The sequence below is a fragment of the Hemicordylus capensis genome, chromosome 10 (genome assembly GCF_027244095.1).
Source record: "Hemicordylus capensis ecotype Gifberg chromosome 10, rHemCap1.1.pri, whole genome shotgun sequence".
Classification (NCBI taxonomy): Eukaryota; Metazoa; Chordata; class Lepidosauria; order Squamata; family Cordylidae; genus Hemicordylus; species Hemicordylus capensis.
In genome coordinates, this window is record NC_069666.1 from 14,357,475 (window position 1) to 14,369,476 (window position 12,002).

The window sequence follows — 12,002 nt, forward strand, 5'->3', positions numbered from 1 at the left end:
CAACATCAGATGCCGAGAAAAGCATCCTCCCTGAACCAATGCACAAAAAGCCATTTGGCCTCCCTTCTGATGAGGCAATTGGGAAAGGAAAAGTCTCCATTTCCACAGCTATAGCCCCTTACCTCTCCTTTGCTGGACACATGGGCCAAAGGGTTTCTTGCCATGGCTACTGAAGGTTCAGGGTAGACAGGTGTTATTCCACTACAGCCACAAGGAGGCAGCACAGTGCCCTGTAGTGTAGTGGCATCTGCAGTGGTGATGTAGTGGCATCTCTCTAGCCTGCAACTAGGATGCCGTTGTTGAGCTTCCCCCTTCCCACTGCCCAAAATTATAACTCCAGAAGAGACTTCTGTAGAATAAAGGTAGCCACCATCATTGTGCCTGTCCCTACTAGCAGCAGCCTACCCCTCAGGAAGCCTGAAAAATATTGGGCCAGTTCTCAAAACCGCTACAATCAGGGTAGGAAAAGGGCTACCCAGATTTCCATGCCTGTGGGAACTCAGCACATTCCCCTCCGGCCCAGTCTTTTCACGGCAGGGCTACCCAACTTTTGTACCCAGCACTGTAATGAGGGCAGAGCCCTTTTACCCTGATCGTCCAGTCGTGAGAACCTGCACACCACTCCTGCCTGGACAGCCAGCATGTGGCATGCCCTCACCTGCAACCATCGAGAGCTATGCCTAGAGTGGTCACCATCAATGGACGGGTTTGCCTTCAAAGAACACTCCATGCTCCCGAAGCTGGAGCAGTGTCGGCAGGACTGGGTCCGCCTCCTGCTCCTCTGGGGCCAATGAGATGGCAGCACTGGCATTATGAAGCTGTTCCAGTCTGCTGGTAGGGAAGAGGATGCTGGGAATTCATCAGGACCTTCCATGGATAGGTGGGACTTGAAGCTGCTGGTTTCAGTAGCAGACTTGCTGCCAGCCAGGATCGTGCACCTGGCTGAACGATCCTAGCTGGTGATTGTTTGTTATGTGTTGGATAACTTCTCGCCTGGGCGTTTTTCACACAGCAGGCTTTATTTCGAGTTTGAAGTTGCCCCCCAAAAAATGACGCAAAAGGTGGATTTATTTTTTACCCTGGATATAAACCGGGCTACACTCTAACATGGGATTAAAAATCCGAATTGTGTGAAGTACTCCCCGATACCTCACAGGAACTTCGGGGTAAACCTGGCCGATATGTGAACGCACACCCTCCATTCTGGAGGAGAAGTGAGCTAAACGCCCTGTGTGAAAAACGCCCTGGGCTTCCAGTCACTTCCCAACAGGCCCTTTGCCTAGGAAGCACAGTCAGGAACCCTTGCTAGCCAGAAGGACACGGAGTCTTACCTAGGTCATTGTTTTTCGTGATGGCTGCTGCTACCCTGGTTCTCGGGCCTTGCTTTGTGAACTGGTACCCAAACTTGAGGATCTGCGGGTTCTCTTCCAGCATCTGAGCAATCTCCATCTCGACGGCTGTGCCCAGCTGCTGCCTCTGGGAAAGGAATCAAGAGGAGATGGACAGGCTTACTCCCAAAGGAGGAAAAAGTAGACCTGGCTTACACCTGCGGGCCCGTCCCGTGATTCCTCATCACTTTATTCCGATTATTTATACAGCCCCATCAATGTGCATAGTGCTCTATGTGCAAAATACACCCCTGCCCCAAAGAGTTTACAGTCGAAGTTTAAACATGGAGGCAGGGAGAGGGACCACAAAAAGGGGCTCACGACTGGATGATCACAACTGGATTTTTCCAGATTTTTTCACTGAAATCCAGATTTTTTTTACACTGAAATCTGTGTCGCCAAAAGGTCTGGATGAAAAACTAGATTTCTTCCTGGCCAGGAACTGGGCTGGGTGAGAGCAGGTATGCAGGGTCATCTTCCCTGCAGATTTCAGCTGGCCTGGTACTGACCTCTCCCCCCGCCCCAGTCTCCAGCCTTAGAGCCACGATGCTTCTCAATGCAGGGGAGCAACAGCAAGAGAGACCTCTTGCAGGTAACACCTCTTGCCTGTGGGCTTCCCAGAGGCATCTGGTGGGCCACTGTGTGAAACAGGATGCTGGACACAGGCTTTGGGCCTGATCCAGCAGGGCTGTTCTTGTGTTCTTAAGCCCATCAAGGGAGGAGGAGGAGAGAGTGATCATGTGAGAGGCAGCAGCTGGGTGGGACAGCTTTTCATCCACCCTTGATAAAGTGCTGGGGACAGAATGTGGGCAGGGCACATTCAACTCAACTCCCACTTCCCACAAGATCACTCTCCCCTCCTCCAACCTTGAAGTTTGAGTTCACATGACCATCAATCAGTAGCATGCCCGGCTCTCCAACCTGTATGGAGAGGAGAGCTGGTCTTGTGGTAGCAAGCATGACTTGTCCCCATAGCTAAGCAGGGTCTGCCCTGGTTGCATATGAATGGGAGACTGCATGTGTGAGCACTGGAAGATATTCCCCTCAGGGGATGAAGCCTCTCTGGGAAGAGCAGAAGGTTCCAAGTTCCCTCCCTGGCAGCGTCTCCAAGATAGGGCTGAGAGAGATTCCTGCCTGCAACCTTGGAGAAGCCGCTGGCAGTCTGTGAAGACAAGACTGAACTAGACAGACCAGTGGTCTGACTCAGTATATGGCAGTTTCCTATGTTCCTATGTACTGGGCACTCCTCCAACCCTGATTAGGATCATGTGAACAAGCCTAGTTCTTTTGTTTGGTTCAATTCAGCTGGAAATACAGGTTAAGAGACTGGGGCAAACCGCTGTTACAGGCACAGCCACAGCTGAAAAGTAGGCCGGCCCTATTGTGATCAAACCCAGCTGCAAGTGGATTCACACACACACACACACACACACACACACACACACACACACCTCATTCAATTGTGGCATCAAGCCACGGCCTGCATTTGTGAATAAGCCCTCAAGCACCCATCCCAGACAGAACTTTCAGAGAACCCATTCATTTATTATTTATTTTAAATACATGTATCCCGTCGCTCCGGAATAATACTGCTGGGGGTGGCTCACAGAGTCACCTGTATGGTGTTCCTCATGTCTCAAATAAATCAAAAGTATAATCCTTCTGCTCAGACTTCTGCCTCAACAGAACTGCCCCCTAACTGGCGTAAATCACTGGCCAGTAGATTCGGCCAGATCCCTTCTTGGCATTGTTAGGAAATTTTTTTGGAAGAATTAGAGGGATTGGAATCTAAAGATTTACTGTCCTTTATGTTGATAGCAGCTAGATTGGTCATAGCCAAAAATTGGAAAGAGGGAAAGTTATCTCTAGAGGATTGGTACAACAATATTCTAACAGCCGAAAAACTGACTTATTCTTTAAAGATTCGAAAAGGTGTCATTCCATCCCAATCTTTTATTATGTTTTGGCAGGATCTGTTATTATTTCTGAACTATAAAAATTATGGTAAGGAGGGGACAACCCAATTCATTCAAGTGTGGAAAGGAATGATGTTGTAGAGTGTTATATGTCTAATGTTCAGTAGTCATATTGGGCCTCTTTTTTCTTTGTATTTTAATGATGGTTTTTATAAGTGTATCGTAATGGTATCTGGTGATTTTAAATAAAAATCGAAAAAACGGGAAAAAAGAACTGTCCCCTATCCAGGCTCCAAACACCTCCTTCTAGTGACTGTGCCTTGCCTTAGACCTTTCTTAGAATATTTTAGAAAATTCTTAGATATTTTTGGCCAACACCCGATTCCAGTCTACAGCCCTTTCCTTACCTGGTTGTCAATTTTTATTTCTGTCAGTGTCTCGTTCTCTTTCAGAGCATCAATCAAGGCAAGGATGCCTGTCCCGGTGATGAAATTAGATTCTATGTTTAGACTTGTCAGTGTTTTGTTCACTTTCAACATATCTGCAAATGCCTGAAGGTAAGGGAAGAGCACGAAATGTAAGTCAGGATCTCGGGATTATCCCTACTGCAATTTGAATCCACGTGCACCATACAGAGTACATCAAAATACAAATGTTCTTGCCCCATCAAAATACATGTTCTTGCCAGAAGGTAATGATCTGGGAATTTCCCCAACACCTACGGATATGTCTTTTACAGTCTTGTGAACAACGTCCCGAAATTCAGGGTGCTCCTCTTCAATGGCACGATTACATTCATTTAATTTTCACTTTCCTTCCTCACAAAGTGCTTGAAGCAGCTTACAGCATTTTGCACCCAGTCAAAACATACCATGTAGCCATATGAAGGCAATATCAACAAATAACAATAACTGATAACAACTGCGGTTGAAAATCTCAAACAGTATTATAAAAATGCATATTTTGAGGCCATTCACACAGTCAAAATATGTGTTGTACCCGGGTTTGGGAGCTGTGTGTGCACCCAATTTTCAGTTGTGTGGAAGCCAGGTCGGAGGAAAACCTGGGTAGAAGTGACTGTGTGGAAGCAAGGGAAGAGGAAAAGCTACCCAGGGTGCTTTCCAGATTAAACCCTACAACAGGGGTAAAATGCTTCGGATTGGCAGGATCATATTGAAGACGATGCCCAGAATCTCAAACTCCTACAACGGGAAAATACAGCTACTTTTTTGTGATGCACATGCCCTGTTGTAGTACTATATCTCAAAGATAAAATCCAAAATAAGGCATCGTAAATGAGAAAGGCACCTTGCCTGAACCAAACCTTCAAGTTTTTCAAAAAAGAGTTGGCTTAACTTACAAGTGCAACAGGATCATTGCTCCGGGTCGCTGCCAGGCTGAATTTCTTCACGTGTGCATTGGTTTCTAAAGCTTTCGCAAAGTCTTTCAGCGTCGGAATGGGGATGTTCTGTAGAGAAAATGCAACAAGCAGCCAAGTGGAGAAGACATTGGTTGTATTCTGTATAAACAAGCTCTTTCAGGTTGGTGGGCGAGTAGGCTAGGAATCCATCATGCCACTTCTAATGGGGAATCTAGACGTGATCATATATGGCTCTGGCTTTAATGTGAACTTGTAGTTTTAAAATATAAAGCTGACCGGCTGCCAACATGACTATAATTCATGAACCTGACGCTGACTTTTGGCTAGTGAAGGTCAGTGACTTTCCTAGGAACCTAGGACATGAGTCAGCGAGGGTGGTTGGTACCATCTGGTGGGCACGAGCGCTCATGAGTTTTGACAAGGTTTACAGCCCTAGAGATTGGAAATAGGTGACAGCACTGCAAGGCTTTCAGTGTGTTGTCGTTCTGAGCCCACAGGCCTGCAGTGGTCACAGTTTGCAGTTGTGTTTTAAAAGCTTTTAATGTTAAAACAAAAACAAAAACGATTACAAAATTGTATCAATGTCAGAGAAATGGCAATTGGAAGGAATGTCCTCCAAAGAGTACAACATTTTTTTCAGTGTTAGCCTAACCCTAACGTGAATCCTTTCTTCTGTGCAAAAATGACTGCAGTTTTGCCCGAATTGTTTGGGGGGTAGCAATAAAGAAAGGTGTAGGTGCAATCATGACCTCACCTGTCTTCCATCTCTAGGAGGGTAGATGTTGCCCGAAATCACTATGGGCATTCATCCCCCGAGATGGTACCGATAAACTGAATCTGTGGGCCTGGCTCATGGACTAATCCCGAATTTAGGAATTTGGAGCCAGAGTCCGCATGCAGGGTTGCGCCAGGTAAGCTGGTGCTCTCATTCACTTGATGGTCAGTGGATCACGAGACAACTGCTACATATTGTATGATCAGTGAAGCAAGGTACTCTGTAACTTTAAAAAGTCACTTGTGTGGCTTTATAACATTATGGGTTTACGTCTGTGTGTAAGAAATAAATGAGGTAAGTAAAGGTAAATGGCTCCCTGTCCCCAAAGGGCTCTCAGTCTTTTTTTTTTTAAATAAAGATAGACACCAGCAACAGCCACTGGAGGGATGCTGTGCTGGGGATGGATAGGGCCAGTTGCTCTCCCCCTGCTCAATTCAAGAGAATCACCACTTTGTCCTAACAAGCTGGTGGGTGGGGAGAGCACCTAAGAAGGCGGCTTGTGCTTCAGGCAGCCCAGCTCCTGGGGAGGGGTGGGAGAGAATGGAATGACCCAAGCAGCCTCTTTTGGTCCCCCGCACCCAGCTTCTTAGGATGAGCCCTGACCGCAAAGAAATACTTAGAAAGCAAATTAAGAATCTCTAGAACTATTTTGTGAATAGGATTGTCTTTTTTTATCTTATTTCTTTATTATTTCTTTATGTAAACAGCTTTGGAAACGTTTGTTGAAAAGCGGTATATAAATATTTGTTGTTGTTGTTGTTATAGCTGCAATGAGGCAACACGGCTGGAGTAACGGCACGGTCCCCAATACCTTGATGTTGTTCAGGTTGACTTCCAGGAGTGTGGGGTCATTTGCCTTCATCCTCTGCAAAGTGGCTTCAACATTTGTTGGGTTCGGGGGCTCCTCGAAAACTGGCTTCACCTTTTCACCTCGGACCACATCTGAAAAACAGAAAGCAGGTGTGCCTTGAGATGCCATCCCTTGTGGCTGGGAACGGGTGTGATGAAAAATCTCATGGATTTAAGCTCCTGCTATCTGAGATATTACAAATGCACAAGAGACCTGCAGGGACAATATGGTCGGTTATATGAAATCAGACAAGGGAGCTCCACTCTTCCTCACCATTTAGGGTCCTGGCATCCCTTCAACCCCATTTTTCCTTCCCCTCTCAAACTCCTAAAGGCAAGGGTCCCCAATGCAAACCTTCAGCTCAGGTACCACAAAGAAGAGTGGGGGGGGGAGAGAGAGAGTGTAAATAAATGCACACACACATTTCAATGCTACAGTTACAGTTATGAGACAGGCTGCTACAGGCACTGGCTTACATCCAGACTAAATTACTCATGAGTACTCCTACTGAAATTAATAGGACAAATACTATTGTCCCACAAATTTCAATAAGACTGCTTATAAGTAACTTAATCTGGATGTAAGCCAGGGACAGTAGCAGTCTGTCTCCCTAACTGTAACATTTAACATAGGAACATAGGAAGCTGCCAAATACTGAGTCAGACCATTGGTCCATCTAGCTCAGTATTGTCTTCACAGACTGGCAGCAGATTCTCCAAGGTTGCAGGCAGGAATCTCTCTCAGCCCTATCTTGGAGATGCAGAGAGGGAACTTGGAACCTAGATGTTCTTCCCAGAGCGGCTCCATCCCCTGAGGGGAATATCTTACATGCTCACACTTCTAGTCTCCCTTTCGTATGCAACCAGGGCAGATCCTGCTTAGCTTAAGGGGACAAATCATGCTTGCTACCACAAGACCAGCTCTCCTCTCCATTTAAGAGTGTGTGTGTGTGTGTGTGTGTGTGTGTGTGTGTGTGTGTGTGCGCACACACACACACTCACTCACTCAAATTTCAGTATTACAGTCAGGGAGACAGGCTACTCCAGTCACTGGCTTAAATCCAGACTAAGTTACTCATGAGTACTCCTACTGAAATTAATGGGACCAGTTTCAGTGGGAGTAAAGGTAAAAGGTAAAGTTTATCATTGAATCTGTGTCGACTCCTGGTGACTGCAGAGCCCTGTTGTTTTCTTTGGTAGAATATAGGAGGGGTTTACCATTGCCTCCTCCAGTACAAAATGGTGCCTTTCTGCATCTCCCTATATTGCTGCTGCCTGATATAGGTGTTTCCCATGGTCTGGGAAACATACCAGTGGGGATTCGAACTGACAACCTCTTGCTAGTCAAGTCATTTTACTCACTGCTAATTTTCTGAAGCCTGTCAGTCAGGCTGAGGGAGGGGTATGCTGAGCTTCAGCATGCAGCCAGCCAATCAGGAGCAGCGGAGGAGGGTCTTCACCCTTCTCCCTCCCCTTCTGCAGTGGACACGTCACTGAGGATGTGTTGGCCTCAAGCCAGCAATCCTCACAGGGAGCTTTCCCAGACAGCAGGCTTTACCACGGGTTTTCTGCAAAGCTTTACTGCAAAGTTGCCAAAAAAAACCCAATGCAAAAAGTGGATTTTTTTTACCCCCGATATAAATCGGGCTACACTAATGTGCGATGAAAACCCTGAATTGTGTGCAAAGTGCACCCCGATAGCTCCCAGGGACTTCGGGGTAAATCTGGCCAATATGTGAAGGCAAATCTCCATTCCGGAGGAGATGCAAGCGAAAAGCTGAGTGTGAAGAACTTCATGGGGAACAAATAATGCAGCTGCAGTGTCAGGAGGCAGGAGGGCTCTGTGTACCCCTGGGAGCCTTTCAAATAGCCCTAGGGGCACAAGTACAGCCTGTTGTGAACCCCTGCCTTATGGCATTCCTCTTATTCCTCTAGAACAGGGATTCTCAACGTTGGGTCCCCAGATGTTATTGGGCTTCAACTCCCAAAATCCCCAACCAAAGGCCACTGGGGCTGGGGATTATAGGAGTTGAAGTCCAATAACATCTGAGGGCCCAACGTTGAGAATCCCTGCTCTAGAACACTCTTTCCATACCTTCCTGCTTCTCTGGGCTTACTCGGGGGACCTTGAATCTTCCTTTCCTAAGCTTCTGCTTTAGCCAATGGCAGTCACTCAGGCATACGTCTGATTGCCCAGCCCCTCTGTGACATTAAAGCAGTTCAGCCAATCACCACTGGAAGCTTCATCACCACAAGATTCCTTAGCACATTACAATATAGACAATCCACTTCTGGTGAATCTCCTTCTTCTCATGAAGGGCATCATGAGGAATACCTCCTTTGATCGTCAGAGCTACGGTGTTTGGAGGGAAGGAAGAGCATTCACTGCAAAATAAGTAGCGGCCCCCACTATTTATCTCCTATATTAATGGTCCATCTGTGAATTCAATTTGTGCCTGCAAAACTGCAACATCTGCACATTCTTAGCAATAAAATGAAAGCTGTTCCCTCCACCAGTCCATCATTTATCAAGACTTGGAGCAGCCTTACTCACGAGAGAGACAATTCCCAATGCTAGCAGCCATGAATTGCCATTGATGGACACTGATTATTCCTGGAGCTGGATACATATCATGGCCCACAACTCTAATTTGCAACTGCCCTTCTTAAATATTAGATCAATGCAACGGATAGCAAGCTCAGACCACCCAAGCTTCTACCAGCTGGAAGGTTATATTTTAACCGTCAGCAACTGCTGGTGACCTCCGAGTCAAATATGAGCTCAAGAGAACTTCCTGAGGGGGTAACCATGTAAGTCTGCTTCTGCAATCGCAGAAATTTGTCTTGCGGCATCAATGGATTCACTGCGGCAGAAGCTTTTGTAGATTATGTCAGAAGCACAGAGCGTCATCCTAAACAGACAGGTTATACACAGGCAGAGAGGAGGGAAATGTACGCGGTGGAGCCAAAAGGCCACAAAATCAGTATCGTCTGATTTCATTTTCAAACAGAGGCTGGTTAGGCAGTGTCAGGGATGTTGTGGTCATTTCTTGCACAGAGCAGTGGGGTTGGACTTGGACAGGGTTTCCCGACAGGGGATACTAGTACCCTTAGGGGTACTTGAAAGTATCTCGGGGGTACTCAGAACCTTCCTGCCCTCCATGCTGCAACCGCACTACTTGTTCTCCATCTGGGAATGGCCACCTTGAAGCTGATGTGACTGCTGCAGAGAGGGAGGGAAGAGGATGAAGACCCTCCTCCTCAGAGCCCCTGGTAGCGCAGTGGTAAAACTGCCGCCCTGTAACCAGAAGGTTACAAGTTCGATCCTGACCAGGGGCTCAAGGTTGACTCGGCCTTCCATCCTTCCGAGGTCGGTAAAATGAGTACCCAGAATGTTGGGGGGCAATATGCTAAATCATTGTAAACCGCTTAGAGAGCTTCCAGCTATAGAGCGGTATATAAATGTAAGTGCTATTGCTATTGCTCTGCTCCTGATCCCCTCCCCCCTCTTTTTCAAATCAGTGCAGAAGGAGGAGTGGTAATTCCCCGGGAACCTTTTCACACAGGGCTTTTAATTCACATCTCCTCCAGAATGGAGGATATGCAATCACATATCGGCCAGATTTACCCTGAAGTCCCTGCAAGATATCGGGGTTCGGGCTTTTCATTGTGTGTTAGAGCAGGGATTCTCAACGTTGGGTCCCCAGATGTTAGTGGACTTCAGCTTCCATAATCCCCAACCAAAGGCCACTGTGGCTGGGGATTATGGGAGTTGAAGTCCAATAACATCTGGGGACCCAAGGTTGAGAATCCCTGTGTTAGAGCATAGCCTGATTTATATCCAGAGTTTAAAAAAATCCACTCCCCCCCCATTATGAGGGGGCAACTTCAAACTCACAGCAAAGCCTTGCAGTAAACTCACGGTAAAGACTGCTGTCTGAAAACACTCCAGCGTAAATAACAGCCATTTGGGGGCTCCATCCAGATTGAGACAATCCAGAGAGGGCAGGGGGGCTTTAACTTCTCTGCCTCCATCATGGTCCCAATCTGGATCAATAGGCCACTCCTGCTGCTGCTGTTTGGCTCAGGAGGGAAGTCGCCATTGGCTTCAGTGCAAAAAACCAGCCATGTGTGTGCGCGTGCGTGATTTGTGTGCAGATCCAGAGTGAGACCATGGCAGGGGCAGATGTCCCCCCACTCACCTGCCCCCCTCCACACACACACACACACACACACACACACAGAGTTCCACTTGGAACTGCTATTTACATAAAATAAAACAATCACAAAGTCCAAAGTCATTCCTTCTGCCTCTGTTCTGGGTTGACTCTCACTCTCAAGCTTGATTCGGATATCTGCAAGTCATCGAGGAAATGTGTCTACTCACTCTTCACAGTTCCTTTCCCATCTTTACTGGTGGCTCCCTCATCAAATCGTGGGTTGTTGACGAGGTTGTGCACTCCAAGAACAGCTGCAAGCACACACAAAATACAAAGAGCAATGCGACAGAAATCAGCTGGGGTGATTTCAGTGAAATCAGCTGATGGTGAAATCAACTGGGTGAAATCAGTGAAATCAACTGGGGTGAAATCAGCTGATGAAATCAGTGGGGGGGGGACACACACACACTTTTTACCATTTTCCCTTTCTCCATTCAAAGCAACATCCTTATATTTTAAAAAGACTCTTGCAACACACACCCTTTCCTCAGGCTTTTAATTAAAATTTTAAACTGCCTAAGTGTTTTTATCCTGTGGAATGATTTTAGTCGTTTCACTCTGTAAATGGTTTTTAATTGTTTTTATTCTGTTAAAATGTTTTAATAGTTTGTTTTTGTTTTTATATCATAATTTGGATTGTGTACACCACCTAGAGATGTATATAGCAGGCTACTGTTGTCTATATGATAGATAGATAGATAGATAGACACTGCTATCTATATTTATTTTTATTTATTTAAAATATTTCTATACCGCCCAAAACTTGCATCTCTGGGTTTACAATATGATAGACAGATAATCATCACTCGGTGTTCTGTAACTGAAGGAGGAACACGGGGCCTCTTTTTAGAGGCAACAGAAGATTTCCCCCCTGACATTATGCAAAGAAAAGCTGCCAAGAAATTGGGGCTATTCTCACAACTCTAAACAGACTCAGAGATGCATCCAGCCAGGAGTGGGGAGCTGTACACACTTCCAATCAGTGGTCATGTATTTGCAAAGATCAAGGTAGGAAGAGGGGAGAGTGAGCGTGTGGAAGCCGATCATGTGGAAGCTGGGTGGGACAGGCATGGTCAACCCACATTTTGTACCCAGAATGTTATCGCAGGTGGACAGAGAGCTGTCCGACCCACTCCTGCCTCCCACACAATCACCCTCCCCTCCTCCTACCTTGATCTGTGCAAACGCGCAATCGCTGATCAAGAACATACGCGACTCTCCTGCTCCAACCCTGTTTGGGGTTGTGAGAACAGCCCTAATAGGTTGAGGGCACTGTTCCCTCTAACAGGGATTCCCAGATGTTGTTGACTACAACTCCCAGGATCCCCAGCTACAATGGCTTTTGCTTGGGGACTATGGGAGTTGTAGTCAACAACATCTGGGAATTCCTCTTAGAGGGAACACAGGTTGAGGGTCCTTTTTTTTTGGAATCGCCCACCATAGAATAGCAATACTCTAATAGCTGCATCAGGA

General features: G+C 46.6%; 1 protein-coding gene across 2 annotated transcripts in view; it reads right to left on the reverse strand.

Annotated features, from left to right (window-relative positions):
* The window catches only part of LOC128334790 (tropomodulin-2), a 41,304-nt gene that overhangs the window by 7,017 nt on the left and 22,285 nt on the right, over positions 1–12,002 (reverse strand). For both annotated transcript variants that reach the window (XM_053272010.1, XM_053272009.1), the window contains 5 exons: positions 10,697–10,780; positions 6,272–6,402; positions 4,665–4,772; positions 3,712–3,855; positions 1,332–1,476 (listed from right to left, as the gene is read on the reverse strand). In XM_053272010.1, coding sequence (XP_053127985.1) covers positions 1,332–1,476; positions 3,712–3,855; positions 4,665–4,772; positions 6,272–6,402; positions 10,697–10,780 — 612 coding nt within the window. The remainder of the gene's footprint in view (positions 1–1,331; positions 1,477–3,711; positions 3,856–4,664; positions 4,773–6,271; positions 6,403–10,696; positions 10,781–12,002) is intronic.